The sequence below is a fragment of the Anopheles coluzzii genome, chromosome 3 (genome assembly GCF_943734685.1).
Source record: "Anopheles coluzzii chromosome 3, AcolN3, whole genome shotgun sequence".
NCBI lineage: Eukaryota > Metazoa > Arthropoda > Insecta > Diptera > Culicidae > Anopheles > Anopheles coluzzii.
In genome coordinates, this window is record NC_064671.1 from 66,146,294 (window position 1) to 66,169,157 (window position 22,864).

General features: G+C 40.7%; 2 protein-coding genes across 3 annotated transcripts; both read left to right on the forward strand.

Moving 5' to 3' along the window:
* Window positions 1-2,224: 2,224 nt before the first annotated feature.
* On the forward strand, window positions 2,225-7,838 carry LOC120958678 (prisilkin-39-like). Of its 2 annotated transcripts, XM_040381639.2 has the most exons (6): window positions 2,225-2,319; window positions 2,811-3,075; window positions 5,504-5,723; window positions 5,801-5,937; window positions 6,059-6,173; window positions 7,643-7,838. In XM_040381639.2, exons 2-6 carry the CDS (start codon window positions 3,049-3,051, stop codon window positions 7,657-7,659), a joined length of 516 nt encoding a protein of 171 aa, XP_040237573.1. In that variant the 5' UTR covers window positions 2,225-2,319; window positions 2,811-3,048; the 3' UTR covers window positions 7,660-7,838. The 2 variants fall into 2 exon arrangements, with proteins under 2 accessions (XP_040237573.1, XP_040237572.1); XM_040381638.2 differs by lacking the exon at window positions 7,643-7,838 and having other exon boundaries at window positions 6,059-7,636.
* A 1,846-nt stretch (window positions 7,839-9,684) lies between these two features.
* On the forward strand, window positions 9,685-22,438 carry LOC120958755 (fatty acyl-CoA reductase wat-like). The gene is made up of 7 exons (XM_040381755.2): window positions 9,685-10,591; window positions 10,674-11,039; window positions 11,103-11,259; window positions 11,345-11,696; window positions 20,801-20,920; window positions 21,027-21,299; window positions 21,421-22,438. Exons 1-7 carry the CDS (start codon window positions 10,364-10,366, stop codon window positions 21,530-21,532), a joined length of 1,608 nt encoding a protein of 535 aa, XP_040237689.2. The 5' UTR covers window positions 9,685-10,363; the 3' UTR covers window positions 21,533-22,438.
* Window positions 22,439-22,864: the final 426 nt, after the last annotated feature.

The following is a 22,864-nucleotide window of genomic DNA, read 5'->3' on the forward strand; positions in this document are numbered from 1 at the left end:
GCCGATTCCTTCGTCTTGTCGGCCAAAGCTCGTTTAATGCTCTAAGGCGGGGGTGTTTGCAGAAAAAGGTTCTTGCAACGTGATGGAACATTAGACGATGTCAACGGTCTTGGGGTCGATAAAACTTACAATCCCTTTCTTGTCGTCTAATGTATCCCGATCAAAGAACAAAGGAGCAGCATGGTGGAAAATGAGCTGAGAAAGGAAGTGGTAATTACGCAGGAAGAAACACTGTACAATTGAAGGGAAACGTGGTGAAGCAAAGCTCTCGCCGGTACCGGAAGTACTACCGGTTGGAGCAGAAATAAAATAAGAAAAAAAGGGTCGTCATTGTGTTATGCGTATAAATCTACTTAAATTTTTTTATTTTTAAATGTAATATGTTCATTAGAAAATGTAAAATGTAAGTGACCATATAGCTGATGAAAGGGAAAGGAAAATATAAAAAAGTATCATGAAAAATTGCATACTGAATGAAAAACTAACAGAAAAAATACAGGTAAATGCTAAATTAAGAAATAAATATAGCTAGATAGGTGAAAATACAGTCAAAAATACCCAAAACTGCTAATATATTGCGTAAAGTAATAAAATTTAAAAAAAATCAATTGAGTGTGAAAATGTTATGTTGAGCTCATTTCCAGAAAAAGAAAAAGTTTACTAATTTATTGAACATACTAGACCCGTAGCCAAAATAAACAAGAGGGGAAATTAAAATATAACAAAACAAAAATTTCAATAAATAGAATTCAAAATGGAGTGTAATGTAAGGAATTAATGAAATAAATGGCATTTACAGAAGAAATTTCGATTAATTTCAACGTTGAACTTTATAACTCAATTCGAAATTATTTCAAGTTGTCTTACAGTAAAACAATTCAGAAATTTAACAAATTCTTAACTGAACCTTTACAATTTTCTAAAAAAACTCTAAGCTCAAAGTTACAATTTTTTTAAGATCCTTGTGCGATGTTCGTTCCAGTCTTTGTGAAAACTTTTCGTAAATATTAACTTTAAATTTATATCGAGCGGTAGGACAGCAAAAGATTTTCATAACATTATCAATAAATTATTTATAGCAGTACAGTAAACTATTCAACATAAAAAGATATTTCCTGTATTATAAAATTTTAATAACTCATTGTATTTAATATTTAGAACTGCAACTAGAGGGACATCCAAATATCAATGTCAGGCAAATGGTTTAGCGCTGAGTACGGTCGGAAATGGTTTGCATACTTAAGATATCGCTTATAGATTTATTCTGAGGTAGAACATCCTCTACTGTTACCCAATTTATATTATGTGCACGGTTTTGTAGACAAGTTCGCAAATATAGTCCGTTATGTAAATAGTGTAACAGTTCACCTTCAATTTGGATGTGTGGAGGTGTTTCAGGTAAGTAGTGTTAATCATCCACCCTAATAATGTGCGACCATGGTGTCTTTCCATTCCAGTGACCTTAACACTGCACGCCACTGGAAGCTGTCGTTGTTACGGTTGACAAATAAAGGATTGCCTGCTTGTGTCCAAATTGTGTCCAACTGCTGATACCCCCTTCAGAAACTCACAGAATCACACACACACAGAAATAAGGAAGTTTGTAGTAGTGCTGAAAGTTGGCATGGATCATTTGCATCACTTCACATACGGGGACCGGGAATGGCCGTTTGCCCACTCAAGGAATGGTACTACAAATGCGTTCTTCAAGTTCAACCGAACGCACGCCACTCCTTAACCTCACCCATACCTGATATGCTCGATGATGGGGTGGCCGTGCTTATCGCATCGGACACCGAAGACACACGGAAAGAAAACAGTGCGTCTCTCTGTACGCAATCCAGTACGATCCGTGGCGATCGTACAAACCTCAAAAACTTACTGTACGAACCCTAACGCACCGGAACTGGAGCCAAATTTCCCACAGAAAGACAAAAAAACCTTCACTGATGGGCCTAATCTTCGTACACACCCGCGCACTATGCTCGAGCGCAATCGACCCCCTCGAACATGCTCACTGACCTGCCTCTTCGTCTGTAGGGCGGTGCACATTGAGCACCATTGTGTACCATCCCCCTCTGCAAAGCACAGCATTGCTGCAAACTTCTTTGGGTGCGCTGCTTGCTGCGACGATCATTGGCCGCGGGTACGCAGGTGACGCATCAAACCAAACGAAAGAAAAAAAAAAAAACAAACGCGACTCACTCACTATAAAATCATGCCGGCACTGGGAAAAACCATTACTTCCAGCCAAACGTTTCAGCGGGCAACAGCAGCTTCAAAGCGCTTCGAAAAGTGCAGGCTGTGCAGGGCTAATCAGTAAGTTTACACCCTTCCCTAAAAAAAGAAGAAAAAATCGAAAAACAGCTAAGTGTGTGCTGTAAAGTGCAGTGCTGTACGATGCGGGCGTGAAAAACGTGAATTTCTTTCGCAATAGTGCGTTTGGTGCGTTTGGTGTGGAACTCTGGTTTTGGTGCTAGAAAAATCGGCGTGACGCTATGTAAATCATAGCGTAGCGTGTTTTTTCCCGTGTGCCAAACAGTACGGAACGTGACCATTTCCATCTGCTGGTGTGTAGCCAGCGGATGAGCAGGAGAAACGGTGATGGAAAAATAATTCAAGACATTCATAAAACAGCGGGCGGAAGAGTGCACCACCACCCAAGTGAAAGATAGTGAAAGGAGGATCGCCCCTCGGTTCTATCGCGCGTCGCTTTATAAGCGGCAATAACAAGCTGTAGGATAGCATCGATTGTATTGTTTCGGTTTTTTCACCTCTCTTTTTCCTCCCTCATTTACATTTCCCAAAAGTTCATCTGAAGCAACGGCAATTCCGCAATTCCGGCAATTCCGGCCTCCCCGTCCGAAAATAGTCAAACTCAACTTGACCGGCCAACGCGAAAGCTGCAGTTTAGTGTGTCAAAAGTGTATTTTTCCGGGTCGTCTAGCTTTTTTCCCGCAATTAATCAACTCCCTCGGCAGTGGAAAGTTTATCCAGCGTGAATTTTTGCATCTTTGAGAAGAAAGGTCGAGTCTAAAGTTTTGCAAAATGTTGGCCGCAACTACACTGTTCAAGGTGAGTGTCTTTAAAGTGTCTTTTTTTCGGTGGGTGTGTCTCAGTGCGCCAGTGTAGATAGATTTTTAGTTCAAGTGTATGCACAAAAGGAAGATCTTCCAGTAGTTTCGAGTAAGAAAAGATGAAAAGTTCAAAGGTTTGAGTAAAGCTGCATCGTTTCGAACGCTGCCCGAGTAACCTGACAGAGCAGTTTGGAAAGGAAATGGTACTGGCAAAACGATTTCCTCTACATTCTGGTGACATGAAGCGTGACACGGGCTGCGATTGAAGAATGTAGTAAAAAACGTAAAGCAATGATCAGCAAAAAAACTCTTGCGAAGGCAAACATGTGAACGGCAATGTAGGAATTTGCTTACCATAGTTTATATGGATGATGATTTACCGAGAAAGTGTTGAATAATAGTTTAAAACGTTAAAAGTTCCAACATTATGACCTAATTTGTCAATTTTACACTGTCGCGGGATAATTTTAAATTCTGGCAACATGTTTACAAAATGGTCGTTGGTATAATTATAACATACAATCAGATTACATTTTCGAACTGTTGAAATGAAGCTCTTTCAAATAAAAACAAAAGTATAATTGATATTGTCGCCAAAATAAAAACTTCCCTCATAAAAAGGTAAGACGAAAAACAATCATAGAACACATTAAAAATACATATTTCTGTTAAGTTCAATTTGAAAAAGTATCTTTCAATAGTGAACGATTTTTAGCCTTTTTGTTTTGCGAAAAAAAAATCGTTTTTCAGAAGTGTCTTTTTTCATGGCTCAAATTACCTTCCCCGAACTAAGTTGTGTAGGGTAATTTGCCAATTTTTGCCCACTTAAGGGAACTACCAAAGTATTTCACACGTTTGAGATGGATGAAACCAAAATAATCATGTTATGTGTGTCTAGTATACATGATTATTGTTAAAAAAATGGTATGTATATTTTATTTGGGGAGAAAAACGATTAATAATGGCAAGAAATACTGCTTTTTAAACCTGGCCAAAAATCCAATCGTTGCACACTTACAAAATCTCCAAATTCTATTGTTGAACACTTTCCAATACACTGCAATAAACAAAAAAGAGCCCTGAAATGGATGTTTTTCTATCGAACAGTGTTAAGAACAGTACGAAACGCTATTAGATTACTCGTTTATCCTTAGTTCAAGTCGGAATTCCGCAAAATAACTAGCAAATTTGCAACTGCTGCCACACGCCAATGGTAAACAAAACACAAAACGCAAAGCACGATGAAAAAGCGAGGCTTTGAGCTGTGCAATTAAATAGGATCGACGCACTCTCTTTGTTCCAATTATTAAACTGTGGAATAAAATCAGTGTTTGTTACAATACATAAAATAATATACATAATATATACATAATAATACATCAAACATTATATAAATAAGATACAAAATAATAAAATATAATAGTTCACAGGGCGAATTAAATCTTATTTTGTGATGCACAATTCTTAACACAAACTCTTGCACAAACAATTCTTATTTTTCCTAGGTTTAGGTTTTAAATGTATGGAAAAAACAACAATTTATATGCAGAGTGCAATTGGGTGGTGTGCAACAATTCGCAAATTACCCGTAATGGTTGCTTTACAAGCTTGGCAATTTTACTTTGAAATGTTTATTTCAATTATTAAAATGTTATTAAATATAAATTTTTAATCAATTAATTATGAATTATTAATCAATTATTAAATATGTTTTCATCTGTGTTTGGCTATTTGTTTTTTTAAACATTGTTGTATAAGTAATTTAACTTATTTTTAAACGAAATACCGTAAGGTACGTGGTACTTGCTAATCTTTAACTAAGAATGATCAGCTGCATTACAATTTTAGCGAATTAAGTTAAAGTTTTCACCACTATTATCAATAAAGGAATACGGTTAAATGAAGCATTTCTTATACTTCTTTTTGTAACGCTTTGCAGTAATAATGGAATTTGTTTTCGAAATCTTAAGTATTTAACCAATAAGAAAAACATTTAAATGTGAAAATATGTTCGTACCAAGCCACGAAACAGCTTATGCTCGATTACACATTCCTCCACAAACGATGCGCTTAACCTCCCTTTGTTACATACTAAAACATTTGTAATGGAATGTTACAAGCAGTTATTGTAATGTGAAATGGATTGCATTCTTCTACGATAAAAAGGCACGTAAATCTCAACAAGCTGATTTGGTCAGTGTATAGCGTCGTTGCTCCAATTTGAACGACGCTTGAGGGTTTCATAGTAATCCCATTTTCAATCATACGCACTCACAATATAACGCACACAATAAGTGCAAAGCGATGTAAATAGAGGCGCGCGGTCGCGTAGTAATCGTCCATTTTCATCAGAGACTACCCAACACTTACCACAAGCTTCTCACCCTTGGATTCGGCGGGGTGGTGATGCCCTCCATTCATTGCAGATGCTGCTGGTGACCTCGATACTGTCGCAAGCGGTCCACTGTCAGCGGTTGCTGGGGCGGAGTCGCCGGGAAGCGACGAACACACCGTTGTCGTCCACCGATGCGCCGGTTGAGGTAAGTGAAGCTGTCGACAAACAGTCGGCCACCGGGGAGGTGTTGAGTACGGCCGCTTCGACAAGGACACAGCGCAGCTACTACGGCGGTGGCTCGAGTGAAAGATGTAAGTTTCAATAGCAGGAGATGAAACTGCTGCATCGCTTTTGACGTTTATCTTTATCTTCCGTTTTCTGGCGGCAGTGTTCGATCTGGGCGGGCTGCTGGGAAGCCGCACCTACTACTCGGGTAATCGGGGCTATTACCCGTCCGGTGGGTACTACCCGCAGGGTGGTTACTACCCACAGGGCGGTTATCTGCCGCAGGGAGGCTACTATCCGGTATGTAACCACTTTTTCGAACCACTAACCACCGTGCTGAGCTGTGGAATGGATGGTTCCTTTTAACAAATGTTCTCTTCCTCTCTTTGACGCTCTGCTTCACATGCTTCACGCGCAAAAGGGAGGCGGCTATGGCGGATCGGGCTACTACCCGGGCACGAACACGCTGGGCGTCGGATCGCCTGCGTACGGTGGCGGCAGCTACGGCGGTTATGGCGGCTACGGCGGCTTCGGAGGTAATGGTGGGCTGCAGTCGTACTACGGCTACAACAACGACAACTACTACGGCAACCGCAACCTGGGCTATGGCTACTACAGCGGTACCTCACCGTCCGGCTACGTAGGCTCCACCCTTGTTAGCGGTTTCCGTGGCTACAACTAAGGACCGACCGGGTGACTTTGACGCACTCACTGCAGGCCACTCTACGTTTGTGACGTTTTTGTGACGTGTTGTGCTGTGTTGTCTGTCCGTTAAATCAATGTCTGTCCGTCTGTGTGTGTGTGGGCTTTGTACAAATGCTGTGCTCGCTGTTTGAAAACAAAATGGCAAACACCAAAAACGAATCTCCAGAGTGCTACAATTTGCCGGTCCAGTCCAAAATCGAATGTCCTGTTGTGCGTAGATAATACTATCCGTTCACCGGTTCCGACTTGACATGCCAAAATCTATATTTATATTTCCTTCATCTCAGCCATCAGGAGCAACAGAAACGGTATCTCACGCCCACCAGCAAATCCCATGCGCGTGGGTAAACGGGGGCCACTTCATGGTACTTGCTCGAGTAAATAAAGATGTCGATCAAAGATCTAATTTCGCGTAACAAAAAACGATAAAAAAGCGTTAAAAGCATTGCCACTTTCCATTCACTGTGTCACTGTTGTCACCTCGTTTGCCGGCTAATTTCGCGCCATCCACTTCATCCACTTCGTTGCTTCAATTTTTCATTCCCATCAAACGATTTTTAAAGAGAAAATTATGTAAGCTGCTTAGAATTACTTCAACAAAATGAGAAACAGAGAGTAATAGAAGCTGCTGGATGCCCTTTCACACCTGCCGGTTTGGTGGAAAATTGCATTTGACGTACAAGAAATTGCTTTCGATGTGAATTTCACGTCCCATTGTCTGTTTTTTCTTTGCACTGCTAGCATCAGCAGCAGCAGCAGCAGCGGGAATGCCGGTTCGACAGGTTTGCATCTTGACTGCACATGCAGAATGCAATACACACACATCGACCGGACGCTCTCGGTCGGAACAGCTCTCTATGCGATGGAGACAAAAGTTCCTCAACCGTTACACTTCCTTCTTTTTCGCTGTCACTGACGCTTCGCTTTTTGGGTGTCCCATCTTTGTTCGGCGAACATTGGAGCGACACGCTGCACTCGAATTTAAATGGCGAATTAAATCGTTCGTTGAGTATGTTTCTCTTTTTGTTGACTATGTAAAAAAGCGTTTTAAAAAAAGTTGTGCTTCTGTGAATAGTGTTTTTTGCCAAGACATCTTTGTAAACCTTTTGTGTTGCTGGGTAGAATACGTCTTTTTTTCTGTGCGTTGTATTGTCTTTCTGTACGTGTGTATGTGTGTCGTTTGCTTGTTACAAACCTGTGTCTGTTCTTCACGACGTCATGAAACTTCTCAAGTAATCAACTCTTTCGTTAATGCTCTTGCCTTTTTGTTTTTAATTCGGATTTCCATTTTTTCCCACAGCACCACCGGTATTTTAGAAGTGCAAACAGAACCGAGGACTTGTGTTGGAGTGTGAAGCATTTTAAAATGCTCCTCAAATTCTGTAATGTTCACAAAAACAAGCACAACAGTAAGCGAAAAATTGTGCCAAATTCTACCTAATTTTGTAAGACAAATTAAATGAAGAGAATAAAAACTGGTTTAATTTCTAAACATCGACTTATGTTTAAATCTTTTGTTCTTTAAGTGCATCTCATAACATAATCTGTTGAATACATGATAATTTAAATTACTCAAAAGTATGTCTACAGAAGAACAATCAGCATCTCAGAAGAACATCAGCATTGATAGATGACATTTAGTGGACTGTACAAATGAAAAACTAGGTCCAATTCATAGTAGAAGCATCAATGCGTTTGTAGTGGTTATAATCAATGTCTATGAAGAATCTCGGTATCATACTTAACTCAAAGCTGTCATTTGTCCAGCAAAAGGAGGAGCTGATTACTCGAGGTAATCAGTTGCTTGGCATGTTGTTTCGGGTAACAAAAGATTTCAAAGACCTATGGCTATGGCTCTATATACCCCCTCACCTCCATGATTCGGGTGTTTAATGAAGTTCGTCATATGTTTGATTTCGAAACCTCAGTACAATCCTTTAAAAACCGCCTTCGAATCGAGTGATTAAGTTGAAACTACTTATTTTAAACTAATGTTAGACTTGAAAACATTTACACGAATCACTGTTATCCATTGAATGAGAAATATACAATTAAACAATAATGAAAGTTAATCGGTTATTTGGTTACTTAGTCATGGTTCAAAATATGTTCTATTATTCATCCTTATTTTTCTGGCATATTAGCTGTATTGCATGAATGCATCAATCGTACCTGCACCAAATAGTAGTAGTAGTTATTGAAGCAAATAATTTCTGGGTTAGCCTACCGCCGGGGGAATGTAACCCAAATTCCCATAATACGGATCACTCCCATTATAATTTATCAATGGGAAATAACTTGCTGGGATACTCCAAGCGTCTTCATGAGATCCTGATGCGTTTGTGCAGGATCTGCAATAATCATTGCCTCTCCAGTGGCCAAGCTCAAGTTGTGCTCAGGAACGTTGCTCATCCTCTCAATTAAAATTAGCACATTTACCACCAGGAAAATTACTTTCGATAAATTGTTTCAGCGGTCGGCACATGTTGCAGAAGATACTATTTTTGGTGCTGACAGGTTGTTGGAACAATGTTGTTTTAATTGTAATTACTGTTGGGAAATGAATGTTTAAAGATGACTGATCATAACTATTTTTAGTTAACAAATGGCGACATTTGAAATTTAGACGCTACACACTTATTAGTACTCCTAATACCGTTAGCTCCCGTAGCAGGTAAATTTGATTTAAACGAGTTTATTTCGTTATTGCCATTGTCTTTGGCATCATTCCAACTAACAACGAATACCCGCAGTTACCGTATTCGGCGTAGAACTTTCCTCTCAATACAGTCAAGATTGTAACGACTAACACTACCAGAAGCTAAAACTGTTCATTCGCAACTCAAATTTCCCATGTCTCTCGCCCTGTCCCTGAAGCATTTAGTTTTGCTTTGCAACTACCGAACTTGCGAGTCTTCTTTACTAAATCCTCACCGAAATGTAGCATCAATCGAAAAGCACGAGAACTTTTTACTCCTGTAAGAACATTTGAGACGTAAGCAGGGACTGCTAAAAACTTGTTCACTAAGTGATTTCTCTTCCAAATCCAAAACAAACTGAAAAGAAAACTTCCATCAACTTCCATTAACACTAAAAAGTGTACTGCAGTGTAAAGACAACATACAGTTGGTGTTTATATCATCAGGGTCGAGATTTAATTGTGCTGCTCGTTTGTTAAACAAACAGCCTGTTCTACTTCCACCGTTAGGGTGATATTTTAAACTCCCTTGTTCTACCTTTAAGCCTCCCGGACGGGATTCAATTAATAGGAATGACCAAATGACCAACAAACCGCATTATCAGCAAACACAATCAGTTGTTATTATTCGATTACCGTGCGACCAGCGTTCCATTAGCGTTCCAATCGGAGCACATGCCAGCGGAAAGTGCACTTTTCACGTGCAAACCAAAGCACGAACCATAAATGGTCGGCAAAGAAGTGCAGTGTAAGCAGTAGTAAATCCAATGCTTTTTTTTTGCTGTCCTTTTCAACTCCATTTAGTTAAGCTTGGCGTAAAGTACATCGGGTGAATTTAAGCTCCATATTAACCTTTTGAAAAGTAGTCGCGTCCGCGAGGATTACGGTTTCGATAAGCCGGAGTGGAGCAGAATTTCTCGGTAGAACACTATTGGAAGTAAATCCGGCAGAGCGTCGCTCCATGCGGTCCTAGTAGCCAACACCGCCGTATCCTAGCGACATCCTGGAGTGAGACAATAAGCACAGTTCAAACACATATTCAAGCCCCCCGCCCGTACACCGGTAAACGCTTTCTCTGTGTGCGTGAGTGTCTGTTTGAAGGGTTTACTAAGCAGCTGCGGAAAGTTCCCAGCCGTCATTATCAATATTGCATAGGCTTTGCATGTATACTTCCTGCCACGGGGTAGGCCTGTCCCACACGCATACACACAACTACGTGCACACATACGTCCCAAATCCACACAAAGGACCACAGCATAAGGGGCAATTCATTACGAGCCTCGCCAGCCGCATCAGTCGCCGTCCAGTGCTGGTCGTTGTAAGATGGCCGCAAAAGGAAATTCCGCCGACCGGAACGCACCCGAGCTGAACCGTGTGTTGAGTTTTTATCGCAATTCCACTATCCTGCTGACGGGTGGGACAGGGTTTCTCGGCAAGGTGCTGCTCGAGAAGATACTGCGCTGCCTCGGTGTGCGGAAAGTGTTTCTAGCGGTGCGGATTAAGGATGGTCGCAAGCCGGCCGAACGATTGCAGGAACTGCTCAAGGATGCGGTAAGTCGGCGTGGCGATGACGTGGGCGAACAACAAAGCCCGGTATTAATCTAATCAGCTTTTGTTTTGTCCGTGGGTGTAGCTGTTCGATAGGCTGCGGCAGGACGCCACCGTCGAGCAGCTGCTCGAACGTGTCGAACCGGTCGAAATTTCGCTCGAAGCGGGCGACGGGCTCGGGCTAGGAATGGATGAAACGACCGAAACCCGCCTACTCCAACAGACGGACATCATCTTCAATGTGCTAGCGTCGGTGAAGTTTAACGAAAGCATTAAGAATGCCGTCGACACGAATGTCGGCGGTACGCGTCGAGTGTTGCAGCTGGCGCGACGCATGCAACGGCTAAAAGCGGTCGTGCACGTGTCCACCCTGTACTCGAACTGCGACCGGACACACATCCGCGAGCGTGTGTACGATGATACGCTGCTACGACCGGAAGCTGTACTAAATGTAAGAGGAAAATATTCCACCGGAAAATGACCTTTTGTTTGAAGCTCTCCTTCTTAATTAAAGCTGTCGAAGCTGCTGTCAGCCGACGAGATGGACGGGTTGCAACACTGTCTGCTCGGCTCGCTGCCCAACACGTACACGTACAGCAAAAAGTGTGCCGAGTCGCTAATTCAGCAGCACTTTTCGGACTTGCCAGTTGGCATTTTTCGGCCTCCAATAGGTAAGTAGGGCTGGAGATTGTCGACTCTCCTTTCCGCAGATGTCTCTCACTCGTTTTATTTTCCGTTAATTCCAAAATTCAAAAGTCCTCTCAACGTACCGCGAACCGATCGCGGGCTGGACGGACAATCTGAACGGCCCGGCCGGACTGTGCCTGTGGACGGTGAAGGGTTACGTGCGCATCATCCACGGCAATGGGCGCAAAAAGGCAAATCTCGTCCCGGTGGACTACTGCGTGAATGCGCTGCTGGTGGCGGGCTTTGATGTGGCCGACCGATCGATGGCGCGGGACCCAGCGCAGGATAGTCGGTCGGGCTGGGAAACGGTGCAACCGGTGCCGGTGTACAACTATCTGTACGACCGGCCCAACCTTACGTGGGGCCGGTACATGGGCACGGTGTCGATGGGATTTGACGGCTGGATCAAGCGACTCTGCTGGTAAGTTGGGTGGGCAGGGGGAAATCAATATTGTGGTTTACTAATAGGACGTTGTTGTTGGTGGAGGTCGATTGATTGAAAGTTGGTTTTACGTGTGTTATGGATTTTGCTCTGTGTTTTTTTTAAATATTAATAAAAATATATTTTATAATTAACTTTTTATTTTTACCTTTACAAAGCCATTGCGGGCCGCATAACAGGCTCTCGATAGCCGTATGCAGCTCGCTGGACGAAGTTTGGAAGCCCATTTCTTATATGATAGAATATAATTTATAACCTGCAACAAATGGTGCTGGTTTAAAGGTTTAACAGGCTTTAATAGGCCAGAAGCTCAAACAATTTCAAAACAGTTCTCTTCATGCCATTATTACCCTTAACAAGAACTGTCGTCAAGAATTAATCAACTAGCAGACTAAAATTAGGGCCAACAGGAAAGAAGGTTCAACTAAGCTATCTTAGAAGGATCAGTCTTGTCGAACATAGAGTTTACGTATCCTCTTCACCAAAGCACTGCCGTTTTAAGAGTGTCGTTGTTTCCTAAGCTGATTACGGATACGGAGGTGGCACTTTGGTCCCGTCAAAGTCGGTTAAATGTTTTTAAATATGTTTTGCTACATTGTAGTCAGTTGCTTAAACTGGCTATCAAAATAGCTCTGTCACATATCAAGGAGGATAAACTAAAGGAGGAACATACTGAAATCCTCATAAAGGAAATTAGGAAAAATCAATGATTGTTATTTAATTAATGTTGCTGACTAGTGTTGTGAAACATAGTTATTTAATAGACATGCAAAGTACCATTACCAATATCAGCCTATTAACCCTTTGGACGATAAAAATGTAGATAATTGAAGCTCCACTTTGGCCAATATTTGTTAAGAAGTACACACGGGGAATGACTTTCCGTAGACCTCATAAATGTAAATTTTTGTTTGACGAAGATAGATGCGTGGTTCTCGAACTTTTTTTTTAATTCAACAGTCTGATTTTTGGCAGCAGCGTAGTTAAAAATTGTCCCCAACAGTGCGTGAACAAAGTTTATCGATAAGTGGTCTAACCACGAGGTGAAATAAATAGCAAAATGAACTACTTGACAGGTGAAATATCTGACAGGCACAGCTATAGGGTTGCGGGTAAAGATACAACTTCCACTTTTGAAATTTACTTAAAAAGAACATCTTCTCAAGCAGAACATTCCCTAATTGGAAGAAATGATGAATTATTGACTGATTGAAGTCATTTAATGGATTTAGTTGCAATTTTGTACACGTTATTTGTTTACATTTCACATTAGCTGGTTGCTGTGATGCGTTATATGACAGACATTTCATCTGTCAAATAGTTCATTTTGCTGTATACTAGTTAATTTGGCCCGGTTACAGGGTTATGCAAGATAATTTCTGGGGTATATAATAAGGTTATGGGGTATAGTAAGAATGCGTGCAACAGATTTTTTAAAAGGCAATTCAAATTCCATTTTGTTTTTTAAAGATAAAATTATTTACATTTCATGTGGGACTAATCCCGAACCCATTAAAATTTTATAGAACTTATTCTAGTGCTGGAACTGATTCCATTCCCGTATAGGTGTTAGAATTAATCGTGAACCTGATCCTGGAACTGATCATAACCCCTTGCTGGTTCTCTAACAGATCCTGATACCATACCGGTTGTGAAGTTGATGCCATTCCCATATCGGATCTGAAATATATCTTGACCCTATAGGGTAATCGTACCTGTAGTGGTTGTAGTACCAATAGTGGTGGTATGGCTCAAAAATGTGCTCCATACGATAATTTAAGAGTAATTAAGTATATTTATGTCATTATGAAATCTGGTCTTTTAAATATGGTGGTGAAATCCCTTTTAAAAAGGCTAAAAAATTTAAGTGCCATCATAGTACCATTATAGGGACACGTAATAGGCATGTTCCAAAAGTGGTCATAGTTTTGAAAAGAATAAAAACAGGACACTGTAGATTTTTTCCGGGATATTGTTAACATTTCGTATTGTTTTCAGAAAAATAAGCAACATAAATGAGTTTCCTTTAAGTAATCTACCAAAAAGGCCAAAATTCGCATATCCAACTGAGTCTACCATCGCTATACAGTCAATATTTTCATCACTCAAATTTATATATTTTTTACGGTCAAATTATGTAAAAAAAATCAATATTATGAATGTGATTATTGCTATTTATATGAAAACAACTTCAAAACTAAGTTCTATATATATTATACAGAGTTTTTGAGATATCTTTGTTTACCAACACTATAGTAACACAATACTACGACTTTAGGAAGCATACCACCATTTATAATTGTACCACGAAGTCGTCACAAAAAAATGCTTTTTTTTGTTTAATTTGGTGGTAAATGTTTCACTTCCTGACACTTTAAATCTATTAAAGCACTTCTGTACCCCAACACAATGCGCTACTATCGATACATTTACCCAACCGGTACTGAAATTGTATATATACCGCTGTATAATGGCTGTAAAAACCGTACCGGCCTTGAATTTGATCGCGAACCCACTCCAGAACTTACACTGAACCCATAACGGTCCTGAAATTGATCCTGACCCCATGCAGATCCTGCAACATATACCTTCCGGTTCTGGAAGTGAACTACATACTGATCCTTTAATTGATTAAGATTCCATATTAGTCATGGAACAGATCCTGATTCCGGGCCCTGATGCTGCTTCCTTTTATATTTCGAGACCTGAATAGTACCTGAATCTGACTCATTAATGGAACCATCCAGTCCAGTTTTCCTATTTTTATTTCTTGTTGGATTGAGGGGTTCCGCGGTACTATCGTCAACTCGGTCGTCTTAACAACATGCTCATCCATGGGACCCATCCATGGAACATAGACCATCGCCCTAAGCAAGGATTGACTATCCGGCTAAATGGTAATAAGTATCAAAAGCCTGTATAGGCCGGCATGACCCGTTACTCCTTAAAGAAGGTTATTTGTTTCAGTTACTTTTTTGTGTGAATGTTCTCGCTACGTTTTCTTGCATCCGGATTTACAGTGGCGGCCACCTAAAGTATGCCACCTATATTTTGACGTTGAAGCTTGCTGGACAGTTCTTTGGGCCACTTTTTGAAAAACTTAACTTACACGTCGTTGAATACATTCTTTATGCTTAGACCAAAAATTAAGCCCATATATAGCAACATCTCGAAAGACCACGGAAAAAACGTTCAATTATGAAATACTGCCTGTAACATGTATCATTCTTCTCCATACCTCTCAAAACACTAAAAACTAAGTCGGCGTTGCGTTTTCTATAGTCGATGTGCTTGCCATTGTATGGATGTAAAGTAAGCAAAAAACATCCAAGCTACCGCTGGAAAGTAACGCTGATCAGCCTTTACTAGAATTTTATAATAGAGATTTCACCTCGTGTAGCCGTGCGGTAAGGAATTGTCCAAGTCTTTTAATTGTTGTCTATCCTTACTCATCCATATGTTTACTGTTTATAACGTAATCAAGCCATCGAGGTACATTTCAGCTGCAAAATCCCTATCTTTGAATCTAGCTTATAAAGTTATGATTCAAATTACGGGCAGTTTCAAATTCCGGACATTCGGCATATTTTTATTTAAGTTCTTCTTACTCAGTCCGTGGACATGCTTTTTAATTTTAGATGTTTTCCATGATGTGGATCGGATCTATTGTGAAAAAAGTTATTCAGCCGTACCGGCGAACTCGTTCGACGAGAAACATTCGTCGCTCATGAGTGGACAGGGTTGTACTGGCAGGTTGACCAGAACAAAACCTATACGGTTTTCTAATTTTTGATCTAGAGGGCTATGAAATGAGTGAAAATGAGCGTCGCGGCGAACGTTCCCAGGAACGAACGAGTTCGCCGGTACGGCTGATTAACGCGAAAACAACAGCGTTTTATCATATTGTGCTCTGAAATTCATTAAAATTCATATTAAATTCTGTCCAGAAAACGAAGCAAGACTTTTTATCTTGTTTTCAATTCTGGCCAGCCGAAGTAAATTGTGACTGGTTGCTTAAAAACATTTTTTTAGTCTGTTATAATAACAAGAATACAACGATATTTGAAGATGTATGTGATAAGTGCATTGATGGCCGTACGGGAAAGACCGTCAATCCGCGTAGCAGTTCTTCGGTTCTATGCATCTACGATTACAAGAGAAAAAAAACAACATCCAAAGCCTTAATGTATTTAAGACCGTCGTTCTGTCGGCCTAGGAAGACATTGACATCCAGAATCAAGTGTCCAGACCTTGAAACAAGTTAAAAACTAAAAAAGCGTAGTTTGTGTGTAAGTTTGAAGATTACAAAAGGAGTTTGGAGGCTGTCCGGAATATGAATTTTTGAAAATAATTGGAAATCTTTATTTTTTAAAGTTTGCTTTAGTAAAGTGAGTAATGCAGAGGTTTGGCCGATTAAAATTGAATAGGTACGCTCAGACACGGCATATATTTCTTCGCGAACCTTTTCCCTTCCACTAGCAACAAGTGCCAAAACAGATTAGCCGATCAGCCGTACTGGCGAACTCGTTCGACGAGAAACATTCGTCGCTCATGAGTGGACAGGGTTGTACCACTAGGTTGGCCAGTACAAAATCTATACGATTTTCTAATTTTTGATCTAGAGGGCTATGAAATGAGTGAAAATGAGCGTCGCGGCGAACGTTCCCAGGAACGAACGAGTTCGCCGGTACGGCTGAATATTATTGCTCAAAGTCTATATAATACAGAGGTCGAGTCGTCCAGAACATTTGATCAAAAAGCGTGGGAAAGTTTTGACAGCTGGATGAAAAAGCTTCAATAGTTTCATCGTAGCATACATTGAGGTTTTAGTTGTTGTGCATGCAGTGGTCTGCAAGCATTTTCGGCCATTTTTACATCGTTTGTTTGTAATATTGTACTTTAAAAAGTTGACGAATATCAAGAAAAGATAGAATTATAGTGAAATTATCAATTACAACAAGATCAGTGCCCGAAATTAGGACGAAATCTTGTGCAGCTCAAGAGGGTCAAAGCTAAGAGGCCAGATTTCTGATTGTGGTCATTTTTAAGTGATGATTTACTGAAAAAACTACTCCATGCCACGTTCATGAGAAGGAAGTGTATAGTTACACTAGGTTTTGGGCAGAAAAAGCACAATTAGCCCTAAAAAGTGTATGGTTGTTTGGAATCGTTTGTGAACGCTTTTTCATCTAACTGTCAAAAATGAGTGTAAACGAAGTAGCCGCGTGTAATCGAAGTAGTCTTTAATAGATTTAGGAACGATCGTTTCATTACAAGTTAGTCGCAAATCAACCATTGACGAGAACGGTCGCATAAAAGAGAAACTTGTTAAAATAAAAAACTTCCAAAGTATTTCAAAGAACAGAGTTCCTTTAGGTTATGGGCTCCTCTGTAAAGGAAGGTGCTGGCATTCCCCAGCTGAATGGAACGAACTACGGAAAATGGCGTTTTCGAGTTCGTTTGTTCTTGGAAGCTTCGGAAGTTTGGGAGGTGCTCGAAGAAGACGTGCTTGAGGCGGTCGGAGAACCGCGGAACAAGTTTTTGCGAATGGACCGGAAGGCAAAATCCTTGCTGGTTGGATTTGTTGGAGACGATTGTCTAGCCATAGTCGAAGAAAAGGGAACAGCCAAGGAAATGTGGAAAGCCCTTGAAGACACTTTTGCGAAGAAGTCGGGGGCAAGCCAGACGATCTTGCGCAAACGACTGGCCACGTTACGCATGAAGGAAGGGTGTTCTATGCGAAGTCATTTTGCCGAATTCGACGAGCTAGTGCGACAGTTGAAAAATGCAGGTGCGAAAATGGAAGAGAACGATTTGGTATCGCAACTTTTTTTAACGTTGCCGGATAGCTACGATCCTCTTGTGACAGCCCTTGAAAATATCCAAGATAAAGACCTCTCATTAGAAATGATGAAACATCGGTTACTAGGAGAAGAGTCTAAGCGAGTCGACAGGGTGGACTACTATGTCGAAGAAAATTCAACCGCTTTTATCGGTGGAAGTAATCAGATGAAGAAATTCAAAGGAAGATGTTACCGGTGTGGAAAATTAGGCCACATGCAAAAGGATTGCCGATCCAAGATGGAAAACAGAAATGCTAACTCTGTTGTGGCAGGCAAAACTGTGAGTTTCATGGTGAAACCTCAGTGTGAAGTGGAAGAAAAAGAGCAAGCAATACATTCATTTGTAATCGATTCCGGATGCAGTGACCACTTCATCAACAACATCAAATACCTTCAAAACATTCGAAAATTGAAAGAACCGTTTATCGTTGATGTTGCCAAAGACGGTGTAACTTTAGTCGGAGAATACGAAGGTACCGTGCGTGGAAAAACGAAAGAAGGCGTTATTTTAGAAATGAAGAATGTTATTTATTTACCTGAGTTGAGAAGTAACTTAGTTTCAGTAAAGAAAATGACGCATGCTGGAATCGATGTGCTTTTCACTCGTGAAGATGGCTTTGAAAAAGCCCTAATGAAGCTAGAGAAGGATGTAATTGGCGTTGCTCATATGAAACAAAATCTTTATGAGCTAGAGTTGCAGTTAGAAACGAGACGATCTGCAAATATGTGTATGACAGCGGTGAGTACACTAAAGCCTCGTAATGAATATTTTCGATTTCAAGCTACAGGCATGGTGATGCAAAACTGTATGGTAGACGGTCGCGATCGAATATCAACACATTTTTGCGACGCATGCCGAGAACCATATAAAAAAAAATCAAGAATTGGCCTTTATCTCATTGGATAACGACACTTGTGGTTCTGAAAATCGAGATGTAAAATTCCCTTTTCATGAACAGCGGGACAATGACCGTTTTCAGCAAGAGGGGGAAATGGTCGGAAAAGATAATGCTGCCAACGGTTTGCAAGTGCATCAAAAGTTAGTCGATATTGAAGAGAATAATGAGGAATATTTTGAAATATTAAGCGATAAAGGAATACGTGAAAAAGAAAATGGCGAAAGGGAAGAACCGATGACTTCAAAACTCAGCGCAAACGTAAGTCATTATAATTGTGAAATTAGGAAGAAAGCTATCAAAGGTGAATCGTTAACATCAAGGCCTGATTTTAAAGTAGCATTTCTTCATGGAAAACTGCCTGAAGCTCCTCCTGGTTTGTTGAGGCAATTCTTGGGCTTGTTACAGGATATTGGATTGAAAGTAATGACATTGATTCGAACCCTTCCGAAGCTACATACCAATAAGGCATTAGAAGCTGGTTGATTGAAAGTCTTGAGGAAGAAACTTGGGATGAACGATCGAGAGGGGGTGTAAACGAAGTAGCCGCGTGTAATCGAAGTAGTCTTTAATAGATTTAGGAACGATCGTTTCATTACAAGTTAGTCGCAAATCAACCATTGACGAGAACGGTCGCATAAAAGAGAAACTTGTTAAAATAAAAAACTTCCAAAGTATTTCAAAGAACAGAGTTCCTTTAATGAGCTTTCAAAATGGTGGACCAAAATCGAGCTATGCATCGACCTCTGTATTATATGGACTTTGATTATTGCTATCCATCGAGCGATGGATAGCTTAGATTGCTCGAAAAAGATTCTCCACAGGCTGCTAGACTTCCCCTACCTCAATGAAAAAGTGTGTTTGACAGATATGCTCTAACAGGATATGCTGTGTGTGAATGCGGCTAATTAGTAAGAACATATTACCAAAAAGGCCTAAATGTCCGTAATTCGAAGCAATATGGTACCTAAAAACAAGGAATGCAATATAAACATTGAGTACTATCATATAAATAGCCTCAGATCCAAAAGGATGTTTCTACATTATCAGATAGTTTTGTGGGTAATCCATGTAAAAGAAAATCATTTAATATCCATTTCAGAGAATTCATAGGGTTTTTTTTACTCCTTTTAACGCAACACCTCACACACTCCTTCTTTTCCGGGGTGTTATAATAGCTCAACAATATGTTTATTTTCATTTCATTTCCTTTAAATCATTTCCTTCATAAAAAACTCGACTCACTTGTGAACGCTTGTGAACGCTTCTATGGAAGTTTCCATTGCAAAATCTACACTAGCTAACGCTGGGTTGACACAACCGAACTTCCCATACATGGTTTAAACTTTGTGACAGCTTTCGCAGAAACTGAAAAATGGACATCAATGCTAAAATGTGCAAAGTTGTATCCTGCTTTCTAGGAAGTCCTGCTTCGCTCAGTCGTGGTTAACCTTTGCCTGGTCATTCGCTGAAGCTCAATTTGTTCCAGTCCAGAGACCACAGGTTCTGGGAACTCCTATGGATATGGTTCATCTTTCTCAGTAATCCTCGGTACGGTCGGACAGTCGAGATTGAAAAGGGTGTCTAAGGCATAGCAACTTGGTTGGGACGTGCTTGTTGTGGATAAAATCACAAACACGTTTGCTTCAGCGCCTGTCGGTAAACCTAAAACTAATATTAAGTAGCTTTTAGACGTTTCTGAAGGACAGAACATGCGAAATGGAATCTCCCGTGTTACATCGTATGCCGCGTCTAGATAAGAACCAAAATTGGATCTAAACTAAGACCGCTGATAAGCTGAATATTTAAAGCTGTTTTTATTGTGTTCATATTAATTATTAATAGCTGCAACAACGAAGCAGCAACAGGGTCACGGGGCCTACGGAGAGAAGACCAAAATTAATTACCCTTCGATGGAATTTAATCGGCTAAGCGCCAATAAACCAATGAATGGTAGCGTAAAGTTCGGCAGACACAAGACAGGGTACGATGGATCCTGTGCAACAGTTTGTGTTTATTTTCAAGCGAAACCCAAACTCCACGGCCACCGGAAGCGTTAATCGCGTTACCGAAATTATCTGAGCGTTGAAGCGGCAAACAAGACGTCTGACAATCCGCTTTGTTTGGTCTTCCCTCTGAGCGCCCCACGGTGGGACGGTTGACGTATTTGCCCAGCCATCGTCGTTGCAAAAGGAAAATAGCGCGCGCGGGACGGGTTTGCCAACCACTTTTTCAGCGAAATCGCCCACTTTCGCCATGCCTATGGAGAAGCTTGGTCACTTGCAAAGACGCACCACTTGCCACGTTTCCCACACACTACTCATATACTTCTCTTTTTTTGCAGGCCTCATTCGTACACAATTGTCCCGAACAGGGCCCTGTTCCGGGTGCTTTCCCTCTGCTGCCATACCGTACCGGCCTGGCTGCTGGATTTTGTCCGTCAGCTGCGCGGTAAACGGCCCCTGTAAGATATGCTTTGGTGCGATTTGTTTGCACAAAGAAAGAAAAAGAAGCAAAAGAAAACAACATCGAATATTGAATCGAACGCTGACTGTTTCACCATTCCACAGCTACCGGCGAATGGCAGCCAAGACGAACCGATTCCTCGAAACGATGGCCTACTTCGGGCTGCGGGAGTGGCAAATAGCGAACGAAAACGTGGTTCGCTTGCGGACGCTGCTGACGCCCACCGAAGCGTCCCTGCTCGAGTTCGATCTGTCCACCGTCGACTGGGACGAGTACTTCCAGGCCTACATACCCGGCATACGGCGCTACTACTTGGGCGAGCTGCCGGCTGCCCGGGATCGCACCAACCCGGCCCAACCGCTGGCCTGGAATCGGAGGTACATGGGGGGGGGGGGGGGGGGGGGTGGATTTGATCTCATTTGGCACGCGTAGTAAATATCTTTATTTTCCTTTTTTTATCTTTTTTTATTATTTTGGGTGTGGTTCACACACTACAAGGATACAGTTTCTGTGCCGACTGCTGCACCGGCTGATGTGGGTTTTGATCTGCTTAAAGTTGGGCCACCGACTGTACGTGCGGCGCAATTTATTTTCGATTTTGATCGCATAACGACGCAACCAGTCGGGCAGGCAGGCAGGCAGGACACACGTGACCTCGGGACGTCGTATGGACGAAGATGATGCTATACGGTGTCGAGGGAGTACATACATGTACAAGCTGTGGACAGAAATTGTTCATCGAGTGAATAGATATGGACGGTTGCTAGAAATATAGTATAGATATGAGAAAATGGTGCAGAAAATTGTTTTTGTTTCCTAGAAATGGTTTGTGAAAAGAGTGAAGTATATTATTTTATTCTTTATTCTTGTTTACTGGTTCAAGGCAAAGGGAGTTTTCTCATTGCTTTCTTCAGCCTCTGTATTATTTTTATTATTTTGTTTATCTCTTTTCCCACCGTTTCTCTTTTTTTAACTATTATTTATTTAAAATTTGATTATTAAAAATCGTTTAATATTTATTAGTTTTTATCTTCGTTTTACATCGGTTTTGTTCATTTGTCTATCAATATTTTTTTATATTATTTGAATATAAATGTGTCTGTCTAAAGGACTTTTATTTTAGATGTTCAGGGAGCTGTCTTAATTAATGTCTATTTGTTTTTGTCAATTATTAGCTCTTACATTATTTTTTCTTATGCAAGTTTTGTAATGTGTTAATATCTTTTTTGTAAATTTTCTATTTAGAAAAAAAATGCAATCATATATATCGTTGAAATGCTGGTCAGTTTTACAACAATCAAAAAATCACAGCAATATGTTCAACTATATCCTATTTCCAAACCAAATCAAAATGACATTTACTCCAATAAACAAACTCTTAAACCATGATCCATGATTCATGCGATGCGCTCACGGTTCATCGAACGGCCAATCAATCCTCGATTGGAAGCGTCACCATCTCTCTCATTTATTTGTGACTCCACTTGCGAATAATAAACAAGTTTATGGTTCAAAATGCGTGCAGTACGAGCATTGAAATTGATGAAATATCGATACGCATAGTATACAGCAAGAGAGAAAGAGAAATAGATCTTTTTTTTATATTTGTTATGATTTGTGATACTTTTTACAGCTCAAGGACACACGGTATAGCCAGCCTCCGTTCACCTTCCATGGCCAGAGCCGTCTGAACCGGTGTGTAATCAAATGGAAAATGCTCGATCGAGGAGTGCACGATTGATGGTATTAAAGGCAGCACAGGGAGCGGCGTGCGAAGCAATGGGGTAGCCAATTCATTCCGATTGAGTTGCCGAATCATGGATGGGATGATTTACGGGCTTTGAACCCACCTTGACAGATTGTCACAAATTTTCGGAGTAAAAAAAAAATAAAAAAAAAAATAAAAAGAGACGGTGAAAGAAGGTTTCATGCAATCATACGC